Source organism: Vipera berus (genome assembly GCF_964194415.1).
Source record: "Vipera berus genome assembly, chromosome: Z".
Lineage (NCBI taxonomy): Eukaryota > Metazoa > Chordata > Lepidosauria > Squamata > Viperidae > Vipera > Vipera berus.
Window position 1 is genome coordinate 59,414,493 of NC_138205.1, and position 19,270 is coordinate 59,433,762.

General features: G+C 40.7%; 1 protein-coding gene across 1 annotated transcript in view; it reads left to right on the forward strand.

Annotated features, from left to right (window-relative positions):
* INVS (inversin) overlaps positions 1-19,270 on the forward strand; it is a gene marked incomplete at its 5' end in the record, with an annotated part of 338,003 nt that overhangs the window by 238,481 nt on the left and 80,252 nt on the right. Inside the window, 3 exon segments of the mRNA XM_081345332.1 lie at positions 10,325-11,066; positions 12,128-12,354; positions 13,901-13,984. Coding sequence (XP_081201458.1) covers positions 10,325-11,066; positions 12,128-12,354; positions 13,901-13,984 — 1,053 coding nt within the window.

The window sequence follows — 19,270 nt, forward strand, 5'->3', positions numbered from 1 at the left end:
ATCTTATCCATCACATTTTCTGTCTCCGTCATTTTAGCATCTAATCTGATATTATTTTGGCTGAGATCTTCCACTCTCTCATCCAGACGCTCTATACAAACAGCCATGCCTTGAAATGCAAGTAAAATGTCTGCCCTCATTTCTGTAAGCTTCTCCTCCATAAGTTCAGCTAATTGTTGAGATTGCTTTTTCAAAGCCTCTTGCAAAACATCCTGCAGATCTTTTACTGTTAAAGCTGGTGCAGGTGCAGGGGGGGCATTAAAGCTTGTAATGAAGATTGCTGCACCGGGGAAGCCCCCGCGCTTCTAGGAACTTTAGAAGATTTGGCAGCCATTTTCACCCACTTGAGCCTGTTGCACACTTTCACTTTTAACAAACTCCACAAAGTCCACTGAGTTAAAGATCATATACTTGCTTTAACATGATTCTCCTGTACCGCTCTGCCTGCATCCAAGTAATCCGAAGTTCACTCTCGCTGGCAGGGATGGTTGCTACGCCCTGCTCTGCTCCAAAACCCTGGAGCAGAGGCGTCCCGAGGTCTGGAGCAAACTCAGGCTTCGGGGGGGCTCGATCCTTCAACCACCAGAGTTTCAACTCTGGCGGCTCAGGAGAGCTCTACCCCTGCCTGGGCGCTCACCCCCTCCTCTTCTCCCGAGGAGGGGGCTTCCGAGCCACCAAAACAGCTGATCAGCACTGTATTTGGCGATTCTACGGAGCGTCGGGGCTGACAGCCTAAATGGCTGCCGGCGGCGGAGCCTTGCCCCCCGGAAGTCTCAGGCCAATGTTTTTGATCAAGTACGCGAGACCAATATGCCAACTCATCGTCTTTGCTATCAAGTAATCTTTTTTCAATTGACTCTTTCAATTTTGTATAAAATATACTTGGGTCAATGGGAGGATCCTTTCTTGAATCTCTTTTGTGAAGTAAAACTCCATGAAAGCGAAGATCACTTACAGCAGCAACAGCATATTTATAATAGGGTGCAAAGTTCTGTCTTCTTTCTTCAAAAACTTGTACCAGTATTTTTATTTTCTTATTTGCCTTATACAAGTCGATGTTGCGGTCCTGTAGATCCAAACTTAAATCTGACAATTCTTGGAGAGCATCACACATCAATCCTAGGTCCAATAAAAATTCTGTAGATGTTATTTTTCTTTTCAAGCCATCATAAGTGCATTTATCATTTTTATCTCTTGTAGGATCATGCATTACTTGTTCAAAATGATACACAAGGGATTCAAAATTATTCCATACAACCAAAACTGTACGCAAACTAGATGACACCCATCGGGTACTTAAAATTCTTCCAATTTTCAGCAGCTCAGTCCCCAGTAATTCTGCACATGAATGCAACTCTCTACTATTCTTTGGTGAAGCATGGTATATGACATACAATTTATCAATAAATGATTGGAATCTATTTATTCCTGAAGTTTCCTTGGCAGCATCACCTACTGATAATTCTAGTCTGTGATTAGCACAATGCCAAACTATAATAGAAGGAAAATGTTCTGACAGCAATTTTTTCACTCCACTTTTACATCCCATCATCACAGCGGCGCCATCGCATGCCAGAGAAATCAAATATTTTTTCAAATAATCTTCTGTCATCCCATAAGAGTAAAGACATTGGAGTAAGGAATCAAATATTCCTTCTGCTGTTACTTTTTCAAGTTCTAACAAGTCCAAAAATTTTTTTACTGGTGCATTCATTCCCATACCTTTGATACAGCATCGAACAAATACTATGAGGGTAGTTTTTTTGCTTATTGTGGTTGATTCATCAATTATCAATGAAATTTTATTATTGGATCGAACAATTTCTTTAACCACAATTTTCCTCATTTCTTCACTTATATGATTAACAATATTAATACACGCATTTGTAGAATGAAGAATATGACCCAAATCAATTCTGTTCTGTTCTTGCAGATCAATTTCATTTTCAAAATGATGGAATGATTTTCCTTTGCTACTTTATATGCAGTTCGAAAAGTTTTTCCAGTTATTATTTTTTCACGAGATAATGACGTTAAAAAAACATTCTCAAGAGTCATTTTTTCGCTTTCAGCAACTATTTTTAATGCTGCTTTATGTACAGCAGATTCTCTGTGATCAAATTTGTTTTCCCAAAGTGAGGTCAACTGTTGCTTCCTATCTGTGCCAGAATAGGTTATCTCATTGTTAATCCATTCTTTGGAAAGTTTCATACCCTTTTTTGACTCAACACCAAGAGTTCCAACTTTTTTACAAGGCGTACAGCCAAGTTTCATGTTACAAGCATAGAGCCAGTCATTCTTCAAGCAAAATTCTTTTTTTTTTTTGCTCATAGGTCCAGCAGTCTGGCCAGTCATTTGCGGTTTGGCTCTGCTTATCAAGATCAGATATATTAACAGGCATTGTCATTTCTGTGTGTTCTGTCGTGCCTGTTGATATTCTGGCCTTTTTGTTAGCAGGACAGGTTGTTGAAAAGTAATTGGTGATTTTTTTCATGTTTTAATTTGGTGTCACACTTTTACACTAAAAATAAAAAAGTAAAAAAAATCAGTTCTACAATTATAGTTTCTTTTAAAGTTTCCTAGTTTTTTTAGTAGTGAACATTGAAGTTGAGGGAATGCATGGAAGTTGACATTCATTTATTTATTTTTATTTATTTTTATTTTTATTACATTTATATCCCGCCCTTCTCCGAAGACTCAGGGCGGCTTACAAGCTTAGCAGTAGTGTCTTTTACACTTAACAAGTTATATTTCCAGTGCCTCTGCCAGGGGTTCCATTGTTTCTTTAAAAATATAATCTTAAAGGGCTTGCCATTGAGATAGAAGATTGCTACCACTGCTCCAGGGTTTGGCTAACTTAAATATGCATAGCATAATTAGATGTATTATTGCTGCTAAACTATGGATTACTGATTCACATTTGCCATGGATTGTCTTCTGTCCATGGGAGGGAAGCTTGGTAGATTCTAAATTTCATAATTTTAGTTATTCCTTTGTGGCAAGGTATATATGAGAACAAGCTGCAAAGGTCTTTAAAAACATGTTTCTCACATATTTATATTTTTGAATCATAAATATTAAATCTTTTTTCTTTCCAGTGATCCAAACCAATGCTTTAGAAATATAATTTCATTTTAGCTACAGTAAACAAGCAAATTACACTAAAGCTAAATTTAACGTTACTTGTTAAAGATATTTACTATATTTCAGAATTAGTATTCTTTCAGTCACAATCTTATTCCTGATTTGGCTGATTTTAAAATATGATTTAAAATCATAAGCACATAAAAAGAAAGCAGAAACAGCTGCAAATTAACTCAACAGTTCTATGCTTAGCAACATTTCCATTTAATCAAAGTCCTTACTCTTTCCAAATCTATTTCAGGGTTTACTTTCTATATACACAAACAATGGGAAATGAGTTTCTGGGCTGGTTCAAATTTTTTACACATTCCAAAAATTTCAGGTAATGTATCTGTTCCATATATAAATATAAAAGCATGATAGGCTCTGTATTTGTACGATGGGCGATTATCTCAGTGTGCAGAAACGTGGATAACTACAAACAGAAGTTGCAACCCCTCTCCTTTTCACTGCATGGGAGTTCAGACCTGCGATGAACTGGGCTGATAGATCTAGAATCTCATATAATTATTTAGTGACAGCAGTCTATTTTATAACTCTGTAATAATATCAGACACAGGTATGTGATATGCTGTCCAATTCAAAGATTAGTTGTGGATTCAAAGAAATAAGAAATACTGTCAGACTGTCAGATTCTTTACTGACCCAGATCTGTGTATTTGCATAGTGTGTTTTATCAGTAACTCTGATCACAAGGAAGGAGATGCATGATTCTGCCTCCTGGCCAAGGATTTACTTTATGAAAAGTGAGCATCTGTAAACTCTAGTCTGGCTCTTAAGGCTCCACTCCATGTGGCTTGGATTTCTGTGTTAGATGGCTGCATTTCAGACACCATTCAATAATCTGATTGATACAGGCCATAAAATTAGAAACTGAACACTCCAGAAGATAGAGGTCAACCAGTAATTTATTGTGATCTAATCTGCTGGGGAGCAGCTCTTTGTGGTCAAGTAACAGGCTGTGTGAGGAAAGGAAGGGTGGGACGATGGAAAGGGATCAACCTGCACTGCTGAGCAAGGCAAGAACTACCGTATTTTTTGGACCATAAGACGCACCTGACCATAAGACGCACCCAGTTTTTAGAGCAGGAAAACAAGAAAAAAAATATTCTGAACCAAATAGTACCGGTATACTAAAACAGGGCTTTTCAACCTTTTCATCCATTGCACCACTTTTAGGACAAGGCAATGTCCGAGTACCACCAGTCGCCCAGTGACTGTTCAGTTACGACGGCACTGAAAAAAGTGACTTATGACCATTTTTCACACTTATGACCGTTGCAGCATTCCCAGGGTCATGTGATTTACATTCGGATGCTTGGCAATCGATTCATATTTATGATGGTCACATTGTTCCAGGGTCATGTGATTGCCTTTTGCAACCTTCTGACAAGCAAAGTTAGTGGGGAAACCAGATTCACTTAACAATCATGTTACTAATTTAATTTCTCTCTCCCCTTCTCTTTCTCTCCCTCTCTCCCCCTCCCTCTTTCTTTCTCTCTCCTCTCTCTCCCTCTTTCTCTCTCTCCCTATTTTTCTCTTTCCCTCTATTTCTCCCTCTTTCTCTCTCCATTTCCCTCCCTTTCTTTCTCCTTCTCTTTCTCTCCCTTTCTCTCCCTATTTTTCTTTCCCTCTATTTCTCCCTTTCTCTCTCTCCCTCAATTTCCCTCCCTCTTTCTTTCTCCTTGTCTCTCTCTCCCTTTCTTTCTTTCTCTCCCTCTCTCTTTCCCTCTCCCTCTTTCTCTCTCTCCCTCTATTTCTCTCCCTTTCTTTCTCCTTCTCTCTCTTCCTCTTTCTCTCCCTATTTCTTTCTCCTTCTCTCTCTCCCTCTCTTTCTCTCTCTCTCTTTCTCTCCCTCCCTCTCCCATTGTCCCTTCTTTTTTTCCTTCCTTTCTTCCTTCCCTCCCTCTTTGTCCTTCCCTCTCTACGTTAAAGCAGTACCCGCAGCGGTGGCCCTGCGGGCTTTCTCTTGCAGAAAGCAAGCTGAAATGGAGCAAGGGTGATTGCCAGGAACACGAATCAGCCGATCTCGCGCTGCTGCAATCTCCCTCTCTCGGTTTCAGCTTCCCTTGCTACAAGAGAAAGCAGGCTGAAACAAAGCAAGGGAGATTGCAGCAGCGCGAGCGAGATCGGCCGATTTGCGTTCCTGGCAATCTCCCTCGCTCCATTTCAGCCTGCTTTCTCTTGTAGCAAGGGAAGCTGAAATCGAGCGAGGGAGATTGCAGGACCGCGAGATCGGCGTTTCTCAGCACGTGCCAATTCGTGCTCCTGGCAATCTCAACACAGCTTGTTGAAAAGTTTTTTTCCCCCAAAAAAAGGTGCTGGAACGCCGTTCTGAGCGTTCTATGAGAAAAAAAGCCCTGCTTGTACATTTGATTTTTCTTCTCTAAGTGTAAAACCTTTTTTTTCTCTACATTGAATTTCATTTTGCAAGGTAGGGCCCAATATTCACGTCTGGATCTAGAACCTATCTTCTAGGGTGATGGCTTTTCCTGCCAGTTTAGTATCATCTGCAAATTTGATTGGTTCTCCTTCTATTCCCTCATCTAAATCATTTATGAAGATGTTGAAGAATACTTGCCCAAAAATGGAACCTTGGGGCACCTCACTGTTTCCTTCCTTCCTTACAAATGTAGTTCTATTAAGGACTACAATGCAAACCCATCTGTTGAGCATGCTATCTGTCCCACATTTTTAAGCTTACCAAGAAATAGGTTTTGGTCTACTTTGTCAGATGGCTTACTGAAATCCAAGTATATTATGTCCACTGTATTTTGCTGGTCTACTCATTTAGTCACTTTGTCAAAGAATGAAGTAAGATTTTTTTGGCATGATCTGTTTTTGACAAACTTATGTTGGCTTCTGGTTATAACTTTGCTGGTTCTATGTGTTTGCAAATCTGTTGCTTGATTATCTTTTCCAGGATCTCCTTCCAGGTATTTTTGTTAAACTGATTGGTTGTAGTTTCCTGAATCTCTTTTTTAAAGCTTTCTTTGAAGATGGGAACTACATTAGCTCTTTTTCAGTCCTCTGGAAGAAGAATAGAATAGAATACAATAGAATGGAATGGAATGGAACAGAATCTGGAAGGCACCTTGAAGGTCTTCTAGTCCAGCTCAAGCAGGAGAACCTATATCATTTCAGACAAATTACTGTCTAGCCTCTTCTTAAAAATCTTCAGTGATGGAGTGCCCACAATTTCTGAAGGCAAGCTGTTCCACTGTCAGGAAGTTTGTCCTTAATTCCAGATTGCTTCTGTCTTTGATCAGTTTCCAACCATTGTTTCTTGTCCTACCCTCTGGTGCTTTGGAGAATAACCTGGCCCCCTTTGCCTTGGGGCAGCCCCTCAGATACTGGAATACTGCTATCATGTCTCCCCTATTTCTTCTTTTCTTTGGACTAGTCAAACCCAAATCCTGTAGCCATTCTTCATATGTTTTAGTCTTCAGCCCTTTGATCATGTTAGTTCCTTTTCTCTGAACCTTTTCCAAAGTCTCAGCATCTTTTTTGTGATATGGTGATTAAAATTGGCTGCAGTATTCCAGGTGTGGTCTTACTAGGGTTTATAAAGCGGTACTAATGCTTCGCGTGATCTTGATTCTATGCCTATTTTTATACAATCCAGGATTATATTAGCTTTTTTAGTTGCTGCTGCATACTGCTGGCTCATACTCAAGTGTTAATGCACTAGGACTTCAAGGCTTCTCTTATAGTTGCTGTTTCTGTGCAGGTCTCGCCTAATCTGTACTTAAACCTTTGATTTTTTTTCTGCATAAATGTAAAACTTTGCTTTTCTCCACATTGAAACTCATTTTGTTGAGTTTGTCAAAAATTAAAGCTTCTCTTGTTAATCCTTAAACTTACTTAGAGTTTCTTTCATCTAAGGTTGCCCTAGCTGCAGGAACTTGGTAGAAAGATACACTTTATCTCCTATCTTAAACTCTTTTTGGGCTACCCTCTTCGTTTCACCTTGTTTCTTCTGTGTTTCTTTTCCAGCTTCTAGTGCCTTATGAACCACAGGCCAGATATCTTATAGAGTGTTAATCCATTCACCCAGCAAATCATTTGAAGGGGTCTGCTGGGGGAGGTTTGGCATGGGCATGACATTGTTGGGGGCAATTAAGCTGACTTTGTAATAATGCCGCTTGGGTGTGTGTGTGAAAGCCCTAATAAGCAGGCATATACATAGAATGAAGGCTACTGCTAACGCTTGTAAGCCGCCCTGAGTCTTCGGAGAAGGGCGGGATATAAATGTACCGTAATAAAAAAAATAAATGCACTGGTAAACTTGGAAAGGGGTAAATCTGATGCTAAACTGTGTACAGAGTTATTGTATGCTACTTCAGTGAAAGGCAGAAGCTCAGCCTAATTATCTTGTTTGTAGTTCATATAGCATCAGAGGTATTGCTCTAGTATGTCATTCATATGTTCACAAGGTCCATTCATTTGTGGATGATGGGCAGAGCTAAGACTCTGGGAGGAGTCTAACAAATTCAGGAAGTGAATTGTATTCCCTCAATCTGTTATGCCCTTAGGAGCACCTTACAGCCAGTACACATGTTGCAAAAAGAGCTTTACCAGTGACTGGGTGGAGCGGATCTTGGCAAGCCACAAAGTGGGCTTGTTTGGAGAAAGTCCATGTTAAAGCACCTAAGTTGCTTAAGAGGTTTCATACAGAATATCCGAACAAACCAGGCTAACATTTATATGTTTTCTTTTCCCCACTGATGGACCCATCTTTTTTCTGCAAGGAGAGCCGATTGTCAGAATCCATTTATATCACACTTCATAAATGTATAGGTAGAATGTTGTGCTTATTCTGGGGATTCTGCCATCTCTCCAAGAGGGGGGGAGAGGATGGTTACTTAGATTGAAATAGGCTATCTTCAAACACCAGGGAAACATTTGATCGGGGGGGGGGGAGAGAGGGGGAGAGAGAGATCTGGATCGCATCTTCATTTACAACTGAAAAGGAAGAAGCAATAACAATAAAAACAAGGAGAGTTCCCTTTCCCACGGAAGGGCCTGACACCCAAGTAAATGATGGGAGCCTGACCAAATGGATGAGGGGAGGGGGTTGAAATGGGAATGCTTTATATAGGATTGAAATGTAACTCTGTTAGATTCCGTCTTGTATTGCCACAATCGATTCCATCCTAGTAAACATTTTCCTTTTGGACTAAACTTGCATCCAAGAGTTCTTATTTCTTAAGATGTGGATTGAGGTGGGTCCTGACAGGAAGTTTTTAAGAAGAGACTGGACAGTCTCATTTTTTAAATCAATTACAACAGTAACCCATTGGGGATTTTTTCTAACAGATACAAGTACTTTAACTTTGTTTTGGATTTCAATGTATTTTCAGGGGACTCAGTTCTTCACCCATCCCCAATATTCCTGTCTCTTGCTTTCATGAAGGCATTTTGCCAATGCACAAAAATGTGACTCCTTTGCTTTGGCAAAGATTGCAAGAACCTTTGAATATCTTTTGTCACAAAACAATTGTCGCTGCATCTCTGGCTCAAGCAGAATAGTTTGTACATCCCTAATGTATATTTAATTGCTATTGAATAATGTACTCCTTTTCATGCTTATGACCTGAATTCTTGCAAAGATATAGAGTAAGTTAATTACATTCTTGTTATACAGTATTTTAGTGGTCATGTCAATCCTGTTTTGCCATGATCTACAACAATTGCAAGAGAAATATATTGAACCTGCCAAAAGCACCTGATTTTTTGGAATTGTTTACTATGACATATAAAAGGCATTGCTAATATTTAACAATGTCTTTTTGCCTCCAAAAAGAGTTTATTTAGTAACTTTCTCCATAACCCATGCTACAACAGAGAATGCTCCCATTTTCTACTGCTTATGTCTAAATATTTTGAGTTATTAGCAGTTTGCTTGTTACAATAAATTTCCCTTCTCAATAGTGGTTATGTCAACTGACAAAGTGAGTGAATTCACTGTGTGCTTGGAAATTCATTGTGCTGGTTACACATCAGGAAACAATGCTTTTTTGTTTGATTTTTTTTTCTAATATAATTCCTAGCTTTGCTATTTACAGTGAATTTGTTAATGTCTTCTCCTTTTCTTTTTTCTTTTGCATATGCTTGACTTTCTTTGAATGCTCACCTTTCAGCTATGTTTTTATCTTCAGAAGTACCACCATCCTTTTAGAAACTCTTTTTTTTCATAGTAGACAAAAAATCAAAGGACTCTTGACATAAAGCCAATTATTCTTGAGGTCTGTGACAAGATTAAGACAACAATATAATAGAGCACAACATCCTTGGCTATATTTGTGATGCATTTAAACTTTTGTTCAAGACTACTTTGGCATGACTTCTCTGTGAACAACTCTACTTTCACCAGCTAAACTCCTTATTAGAACATAGAACATAGAATAATAAAAGAGACTTTGGAAGTCTTCTAGTTCAACTATAAAGTGTAAATTACAGAGATTACAATGAAAAATTAGTTTTTTACCTATAGCAATAGTTCTTTGGGTAGTAATCTGTGAATTCCCATAATCCAAACTCTGTCATTACTAAAATGCCTATTTTATTAAATTGTCATTAAAAGCATCTTGTGGATCATAGAACATATGAGAATAGTGGGAATTGCATTTCAGCATGCATATTTATATTGGAGTGGAATTCCTATCTAAAAACAAGGCACTAGCCCTGAAAACAAGAAATCATGAGTTCAAGTCTGGCCTTAGCCATGAAAGCCAGTTGAGTGACCTTGGGCCAGTCAGCGCAACTCACCTCATAGGTTGTTGTATGGAAAATAGGAGGTGGAAGGAGTGTTGGATATGTTTACTACCTTGAGTTATTTGTAAAAAACAAAATTTTATTTTTAAAAAACAAAATCTTAGTTCTGGAAGATACTGAATAGGATCCTGTAAAGATTTGCATGTGGCTGCTTAAAATTACTTATACTGTATTAGAATCCTGTAATATATACTCTATTATTTGCTTATATTTAATATTTTATGTATTAAGCTTCTAAACTATTTTTACCTTTAAAACTAGATCTTAAAGTTGACTGGAAAAATTATTTTTGTATCATAATAATATTGAGTCTCAAAATTGTTAAGCTTACTATATTTAACTGTACCAAGCTAACCATATTTAATAAGTGACAAGCGTATTTGTATTTATCTCATTTCCACAGATGTAGGTGAGGAAAACAGTAATAGCAAGCCTGCCTATATCCTTTCATATTCCTGTAAGAATAATGACCAACGTAGGCATCAAGCTGAAAGAAAGCATCTAACTGTATCTGCTACTTTAGGCAGGGATGCCAAGCCTCCTACAACAGCTGGTATGTTTGTGCACATCAGCAATAAAAGGCATAATTCAAATACTAAATCTCCCAACTCTGGGGAAAAATCAGACCATCCAAACTGGTCAGTAAGGAATAATATAAACCATTCTGAAAAAATAACAGTTTCTATTCAAGATGATAGATGCATTAGTAGAAGTAGTAGAAGTATCAGAAACTTGGGTCAATGTAATATAGCATTTAAAAATAACCCACATCAATTAAAAACAAAAAGTAAAGAATTAAATAATAAAAAATGGTCCTTGGCTAACTTGAGCAGGCCTGGCACTGCCTCAGTAAGAACAATGAAAGTTGAAAAGGCTACTTCAAATGCTACAGTTACACAGTTCAACAAAATGAAAAATTGTGACGTCTGTTTGATGGCCAAGAATGCAAGTATTACAACAATTGCACTCAACAAGATGGCTAGAGGTGATGCAAACCTGAACAGAGAAGCTCTGTTAACATCCAGGAATTCAGAAGATCAGCCTTGTTTTGTTCAGATGCAAGTAATAGAAAAAGAAAGAGTAAGAAAAGAGCTCTTTCAGAGGAAATATAATGCAGCAAATGTTATTCAGAAGGCTTGGAGAAGGTATGGATGCGGGTAAATTCCGCCATTTTATCTCATTTTAATTACTATTAAAGATTTAATCATGAAGCTTAGCATATATTTAAAATTGTACTTTGGATACTTTGAGCAATGTGATGTCAAGTATATATGTAATGTGTCAGGTGAATTGGAAGGGATGTAAACAGATGGACTAGTTAGAAGGATTCTATTGTGTTGTATTTTGCTGATTTAGCCAGTGTTTCTCAACCTGATTTAAATCATCAGTCCCAGAATTCAGGAAGTGGTGATTCAAATAAGCACAGATGATAGAACATTGGAAATTGCTTTATTTTTAAACTTGTCATCCTTTTGTTTCCCATGTTAACTTTTCACAATTTCAGATACGTTAAACAGTTTTGAAGTATAAGAATATTAGATATAATAATGTGGAAATAAGAAATAATGCAGTGAGCAGTCTTTTAGCTGTAGGAACATTCTCATGAAGAAAGGACACATATTTTTGTTAGAACTGTCCAAAAGCAGAATATCCAAGGGCCAATGAAAGGTTCAGAGAAAGGCAAGAAAGTGAATGAGATTTCACTTATACTCCTGAAATAAAGAATTTGACATTATATAAATAATTTTGTCTCTATCAAGCTTTGGGCTTAGTAATGAGGATATATTTATAGATGAAATTATTATCCTCATATTAAGGAACAGATTTATTATTCATTTTTAAATGTCTTTATATTCTAAAAATAACATGGTGTAAAAGTATAGAGTTTCTGTAAGTTATATGTGTTTTATAAGTTTAAGGACTGAATTAATGTTGTATCGATTTCCTTTTTTCCCCTGGTTTATTATTTCTTTGCTTTTCATGTCTTTTATATTCTATGTAGACCGTGATTATTGTAGATCCCTGAGTTTTTTATATTTGTTTACTGCTTTTTAAAAACATTGAAAATGGGATGCTGGTGGTCGTAATCCAATTAAGAGAAAATGTTATTCTTAAAAAAATTGAAGAAGAAATGGTTAATAGAAAAATCTGGAGTTAAAAAATGATAAGCTAAAACAGAATTTCCCACATGGTTTTCTCTTTCTAGCTATCAGCTAAGAGAACAATTCCATCAGCATTTTAGCATGAAGCAGCAATGCAAAGATGAATGGCAACAAAAAACAGTTGTCTTGTGCATTAAGGCCATTTGGAACAAAAAGTTAAACTTTACTGCACTAAAAGCACTTACTTCAGGCAAAATCCCAAAAGCCATGAAAAAAAACATCTCAGGAAACAACTTGGTACAGAAGTCAACCACTCTGAAGCAGATATATGGTAAGTCACAGTTCTTTTTTTCTGTCTATCTGCCTGCCTGCCTGCCTGCCTGCCTACCTACCTACTTATCTATCTATCTATCTATCTATCTATCTATCTATCTATCTATCTATCTATCTATCTATCTATCTATCTATCTATCTATCTATCTATCTATCTATCTATCTATCTATCTATCTATCTATCTATCTATCTATCTATCTATCTGCGTTTCCCTAGAAATAAGATCTGGTTTTATAATTTTTTTGCCTCCAAAAGAGGCATTTGGTCTTATTTTCAGGAGATGTCTTTTTCATTGCCTTGCCTTGCAGCAGCAGCACCAACAGCCCCATTCAGAAGGAGCCCGTGTGCCCACTGCCGGCCCACTTCTTTTGTAGCCACTCACTGCCACTCACGCGTCTCATCCCTGTCCTCTGTTTTGCTGGCAGAGGCCTACAGGAAAGGCCTCTGCAGCCCAGAATTGAGCTCCCGGATGACACGTGTGTCGCACCCCATCTTCCATTTCATCATCAGAGGCTTCTTCCTGAAGGCCTCTGCTGGCGAAACAGAGGCCAGGGCACAGTGCACAGAGCTCCATTTTCAGCTGCAGAAGCCTTTGTTGAAGGCTTCTGCTGATGAAATGGAGACCGGGGTGATCCACATGAGTGGCAGCGAGCGGCTGCAGAAGACATGGGCCGGTGGCGGCCACTCTGGTTCCTTCTGGATGGGGCTGTCAGTGCTGCCACTGTGAGGTGAGGCAGGTGTTGGGGCATGGGAGGCCTTGCTGTGGAAGTCCTGAGGTAAGCAGGTGCAGGGTGCATGGGGTAGCTCCATCCCCCTACCCCTTCCCTATCTTGATTTTTACACTTGTGCCTCACCCCACCTTGTACCAGTCGGCCTTAACTAGGGCTTATTTTGGCGTTAGGGCTTATATTAGGCACAGAGACAAAAATCAAGCTAGGCCTTATTTTTGGGATAGGTCTTATTTTTGGAGAAACATGTCTATCTGTCTATATCTTCTGTCTAGCTATCTAGCTATCATCTAGCTATAATTTATGTATCTAGGTATTCTCCTTGAGTTAACAACTCCTGTTAGAATAGCAGATAGAAATCATAGACAGGAGCGCCTTTGGACACATTTGGTGGGTCTCTTAGTTTCTTATTCTTTCTTGAATCAAGAGATACTAAAGCATGACTCAGGCTCTTGTCATGCCTCAGATAGGCTACTTTAATAAATGGGGGAGGGTGCCATTTATGATTAGTTAGCAAATAATGCAGAAACTCACCTTCTGAGCATTTGTTTATATTGGTTGCTGATAGATTTCTAGGGCCAAGTGAAGGTGTTTTATTTGGAAGATATCTTCAGGTAGCATTTCTCTACCTTATATGGTATTGCAGTAGTATGAAACAGCTACCTCCTGAAGGCAGATATAACTTATGATGTCTTTTGGTAAAATGATGAAAACAGGCATTCATTATTTATCATTATTTTTATTTATTTTATGTTGTCGAATGCTTTTCATTCATTGAGGCATTCATTCATTCACTTTGAAAATTGTTTCTATAGGGCACTCACAAGAAGGAAAGGTGAATCACCCAATGAGATTGCCTTCTTCAAAACAGCAATTTTGTGAACTTCAGTTAATATCAGGTACAATTCCAATGTATGTGATTATTGTCTTTATAAATACAGTGTTTATAAATATTAGATGTGAGGCAAAAGGTACATGCTATAGCAACATCAGAAAAAAAGCCTATTGTGGTGATTACTTGAGCATGCTAGGAAAAATGGCAAGTGAATATTGATGAAATGGCTTCTAGATAAGGCCATGTGAGACAGGTAATATGGGAGGATATTTCACTAATCCTATTGCTAGCTTCTTCAGGGCAAAACTAAAACTAAACACCACATCGTATGTAATGCCTGTATATATTGACAGTGTTCATTGAGGCAGAATACCTATAATCACTAACTTCTTTTCTGCTGACTTCTCCCCCTATGCATTTTTTGATCATATAAATGGAATTATCAGCACGAATAAAGAAAATTTCAGTCCTGGCACCCACCAATTTAAAATATCTTTAGATGTTCAAATGGGATAAGATTTCCCCACCATCTTGTGGATTTTCCATTCTTCAGTTGCAAGAAAAGTTCATGAAGATTTTGGAAAGGGACACAAGTCAGATAAACATGTAATTAGGTGTAGATGTGTAAAATAAATTAATTCAGTGGGGTCATTATAGTGCGTAGTACCCTACACATTCTGAGATAAATTTTTGGAAAAGTGCCAAAATGACGTAGTGTTCTTATATTTAACTGGTTGAACTATACCAGGGGTCGGCAACCTAAAAAAGGAAAAGAGCCACCGGGAACCGGTTCCATCACAAATTAAAAAAACTGGGAGCCGCGTGCGTGTGTCCATGCACGTGCATGCGCAAAAAACGTTTTGCGCATGCGCAAAAAACGTTTTGCGCATGCGCAAAACGGTTTTTTGCGCATGCGTGGACGCACGCGGTTGCCAATTTTTTTAAAAGTGAGATGGAACCGGTTCCCGGTTGCCCGACGGCGACGGCCCGTCTGCAAAGCTGCTGCTTTCGGCAGCTTTGCAGACGGGCCGCGGCAGCGTCCTCAAAGAGCGACGCCGCGGCCTGTTCGCGCGGAGGTACGTGCGCACCTCTCCAAAGGTTTGGGGAGGTGCGCGCGCAGCTCCGCCCATTCGGGGAGGTGCACGCGCACCTCTCGGAACGGGCCACGGCGTCGCTCTTTCAGGAAGCTGCCGTGGCCCATCTGCAAAGCTGCCGCTTTCGGCAGCTTTGCAGACGGGCCGCGGCAGCTTCCTCAAAGAACGCCGCCGCGGCCCGTTCGCGCGGAGGTACGCGCGCACCTCTCCAAAGGTTTGGGGAGGTGCGCGCGCACCTCCGCCCATTCGGGGAGGTGCACGCGCACCTCTCGGAACGGGCCACGGCGTCGCTCTTTCAGGAAGTTGCCGTGGCCCATCTGCAAAGCTGCCGCTTTCGGCAGCTTTGCAGACGGGCCGCGGCAGCTTCCTCAAAGAACGACGCCGCGGCCCGTTCGCGCGGAGGTACGCGCGCACCTCTCCAAAGGTTTGGGGAGGTGCGCGCGCACCTCCGCCCATTCGGGGAGGTGTGCGCGCACCTCTCCAAACGGGCGGTGCCACTCTCCATTTGGAGAGGTGCGCGCGCACCACTGCCCGTTCGAAGAGGTGCGTGCGCACCGGGCGGCTGGGAGCCGCAGGAGACGGCTCAAAGAGCCGCATGTGGCTCCGGAGCCGCGGGTTGCCAACCCGTGAACTATACAATTACACATTTGAGCAGCCTAACGTGATGTTTATTGACTCACTCATTTTCTGAGGAGGGGAGCTGTTTCCAAGCTACTAAGTATCGAATTGCTCCATGGTGCTTCCTAGAATCTAGGATTTATTTTACCTCAAAGTGTTTTCCTTCAACAATGATAGGAGGTGGGAGGGGTTGGTTGTAAGGGTGACTGTTGTTCCCTTTTTAGTAAACTGCAGTGAAAAATTGGGTCTATCTGCCTAAGTTTTTTGGGTAGTGGATTTATGATTCTTTTAATTGGAAAAGGTCCAATATATTTTAGTCCGAATTTTTGACAGGTTTGTAGGTATTTTAGGTATTTTATGGATAAATATACCATCTCTCCCACCCTGAATGCTGTGGGATCAACTCTCTTTTTGTCTGCCTGGGCTTTGTATGCTTGTCTAGCTTCATCTAAAGCTTTCCTAATTATTGGCCAGGTGTTTTTCAATTGTGCCATCCATTCTTTCAGCGATGGGATTTCCGGTTTGTTTGGGATTAGTTCTGGCATAGGGTTGAAACTTTGACCGGTGGCTATTTGAAAAGGAATGTAGCCTGTGCTGGAGTGGACTGCGTTATTGTAAGCAACTTCTGCGAAAGGGAGTAGGTCCGTCCAATTTGTTTGCTGGAAATTAATAAAGCATCTTAAATATTGCTCCAGTACTGAGTTCCCGTGTTCCGCTTGACTGTTCCCCTGAGGATGGTGACTGAATGTCAGTCCCTGAGTAGTTCCTAAGAGGGATAAAATTTCCTTCCAAAACTTTCACGTAAATTGTACTCCCCTGTCAGATATGATGTGTTGGGGTGCTCCATGCAGTCTGTAAATGTGCTGCATGAATAGTTTCACTAAGGCTTTTGCGGTGGGAATCTTTTGACATGGGATAAAGTGCACCTGTTTGGAAAACAAATCTGTGATCCCCCAGATGACAGTGTTCCCATTGGTTTCTGGTAATTCCACTATAAAATCCATGGCTATTTCTTTCCAGGGGGCTGAGGGGTTCGCCACTGGTTGTAAAAGTCCGGGCGACTTTCCTTGCAGCCTCTTAGCTGTCGTGCACATTTGGCAGCTGGCCACATAGCTTTCTATGTCCTTTTTCATGGATGGCCACCAAAATTACCTTTTAATTAAGTGTAAGGCTTTTACAAACCCAAAATGTCCTGCTGATTTTGTATCATGGCACAACTGCATGAAATTGATCCTCTGGGTGGCAGGTATGTATAACTTCTCGCCCACCCAAGGTAGTCCATCTTTGATTGTGCACACATGTCTATTTTTCTGGAACCATTCATTTTCGGAATTCAATTCCAGTTTGACTATCCACCTGCGGCTTTATTTTAGCTTGGGCCCTGGTTGTTACTGGTGCTGCCAGTTGTTGTTCGGGCATAAGTGGTTTAGAGTCAGTGGCTCATTTTGCTGTTATATTGGGGCATGAGAGATAATGCATCGACCAGGAAATTCTTTCCCCTCGATAAATGTTTGAGTGTGAAACGGAATTGGTGAAAATGTTGAAACCAGCAGCCTTGCTTAGGAGTAGGTTTCCTGGGTGTTTTTAGTGCTTCCAAATTTTTTGTGGTCTGTCCAGACCTGGAAGGGGATTTTATTTCCTTCAAGGAAATGACGCCATGTAAGTAATGACCACCTCACAGTGTGTGCCTCCTTTTCCCACATGGCCCAAAGATGTTCTGTCTCCTTGAGTTTCCTGGACGTATATGCACACGGTTCAATGCCCCCTCATCATTTTCCTGTAATAATACAGCTCCCACCGCCACATCACTCACGTCTGCCTGTATTATGAAATGTTTATCAGGATCTTGGTGTCTCAGTACAGCTTTGGCAGAAAAAATTCTCTTTCGCCTCTGAAATGCCACTTGACATTCCACTGTCCACTTCAGGGGCTGGCTGGGTTTCACTGGGTGACCCTCCCCCCTCGTTTTCAACAGGTTTGTGAGGGGCAGGGCTATTTGGACAAATGAAGGGATGAATTGGCAATAGAAATTTTCAAATCCCAGGAAACTTTGCAATTGCTTCTGTGTGCAGGGGGGGGGGCATTTTAATACTGCCCTGACTTTCCCAGGGTCCATTTCGATGAATTGGCGGTAGAAGTTTGCAAACCCCAGGAAACTTTACAATTGTTTCCTTGTGCTGGGTGGTGTCCATTCTAATACTACCCTGACTTTCTCGGGGTCCAGTTCAATGTCCTGTGGGGATATGCAATACCCGAGGTAGTCTATTCTTTCTGGTGGAATTCACATTTTGATAATTTTGCATATAGGTGGGCGGCCCACAATTTTTTCAGAACTGCTCTGACTAGATTAACATGCTCCTCTTTGGTCTCAGTGAAGATAAGGATGTCATCTATGTAAACCAGGACCCTCTTCAATAGGTGCTCTCTTAGCGCTTCATTCATTAATTGCATAAAAAATGGGGGGGGGGGCTTGCAGTATAAATGGCAGAACTTTGAACTGGTAGCAATCCATTGGACAATTGAATGCGGCCTTCCATTTGTCCCCTTTCTTGATGACTAATGCGGTAGTATGCTTCTCTTAGGTCTAATTTGGTAAAAATCCTTCCTCTCAATAGGTGGGATAACATGTCCTTCATGAGGGGTAGGTGATACAGATTACTTTCACTAATTGCATTCAGGGCAGGGTAATCTATGCACAAGCGCATAGTGCCAACCTTCTTCTCCCTAAATAGGAGCGGAGTGGCCACTTTGGGTTTGGCAGGTTCAATAAATCCCCTTTCTAAGTTTTTATTTATGAATCTTTCCATCTCCTCCATCTCTTTAGGGCTCATGGAGCACAACCTGGGCTTTGGGAGTTTTGCCCCAGGTTTGATTTCTATAGCACTGTCTTGTGGGTCGGTGAGGAGGGAGCTCATCTGCCCATTCCTTACTGAAAACTTCAGCAAGGTCCCGGTATTCTTCTGGTATTTCTGGTAACCCCTTCTCCCACTGATTCTCTCTCCGCTCCTCAGGTTTGAGGGGCCCTTTGGGGTTTTAAGTTCGCATGCTTCCCCTCCAGGAAGTTGAGTTCTGCTGTCCTCCAATTTACCAGAGGTTCCATTTCTTTAACCATTCCAGCCCTAAAATCATTGGGCATTCCATGCCTGGGGGCACTACAAATGTTATATCGTCCTCATGGGTCCCCAGGGACAGGTGAACTGATAAGGTGACTAGGGTAGCTGGTACCCCTCCCCCTGCTATGGACCAATCTAAATGGCCAAAGGAGATTGGTTGCTTTAGTCTCCTCACCGGAATGCCCAAATTCCCCACTAGCGTTGGGCTGTTGAGCAGTGGGTGCAGCCAGAGTCTATTAAGGCTTTCACTTTGACAGCTTCAGGCATGGAGGAAGCTAATATAGTCACTGTCTTAAGGATGGGTGGAATGGAGCACCAGCGCCATGGCGGGACAACATCCTTTGGAAGCTCCTGAAGTATTGTCGCTTTTCAGCTGTTTGGGGGATCTGTCAGAGTTTCAGACAGATCAGAGCTGTCCTGTAGGGACGGTGAAGAAGGGAGGCACAGTTTTGGCAGCACAGGAGGGATCACAACCTCCTGGAGAGCCGACAGAAGCTTCCTGGACCAGCAGCTGTCAGACGGCCA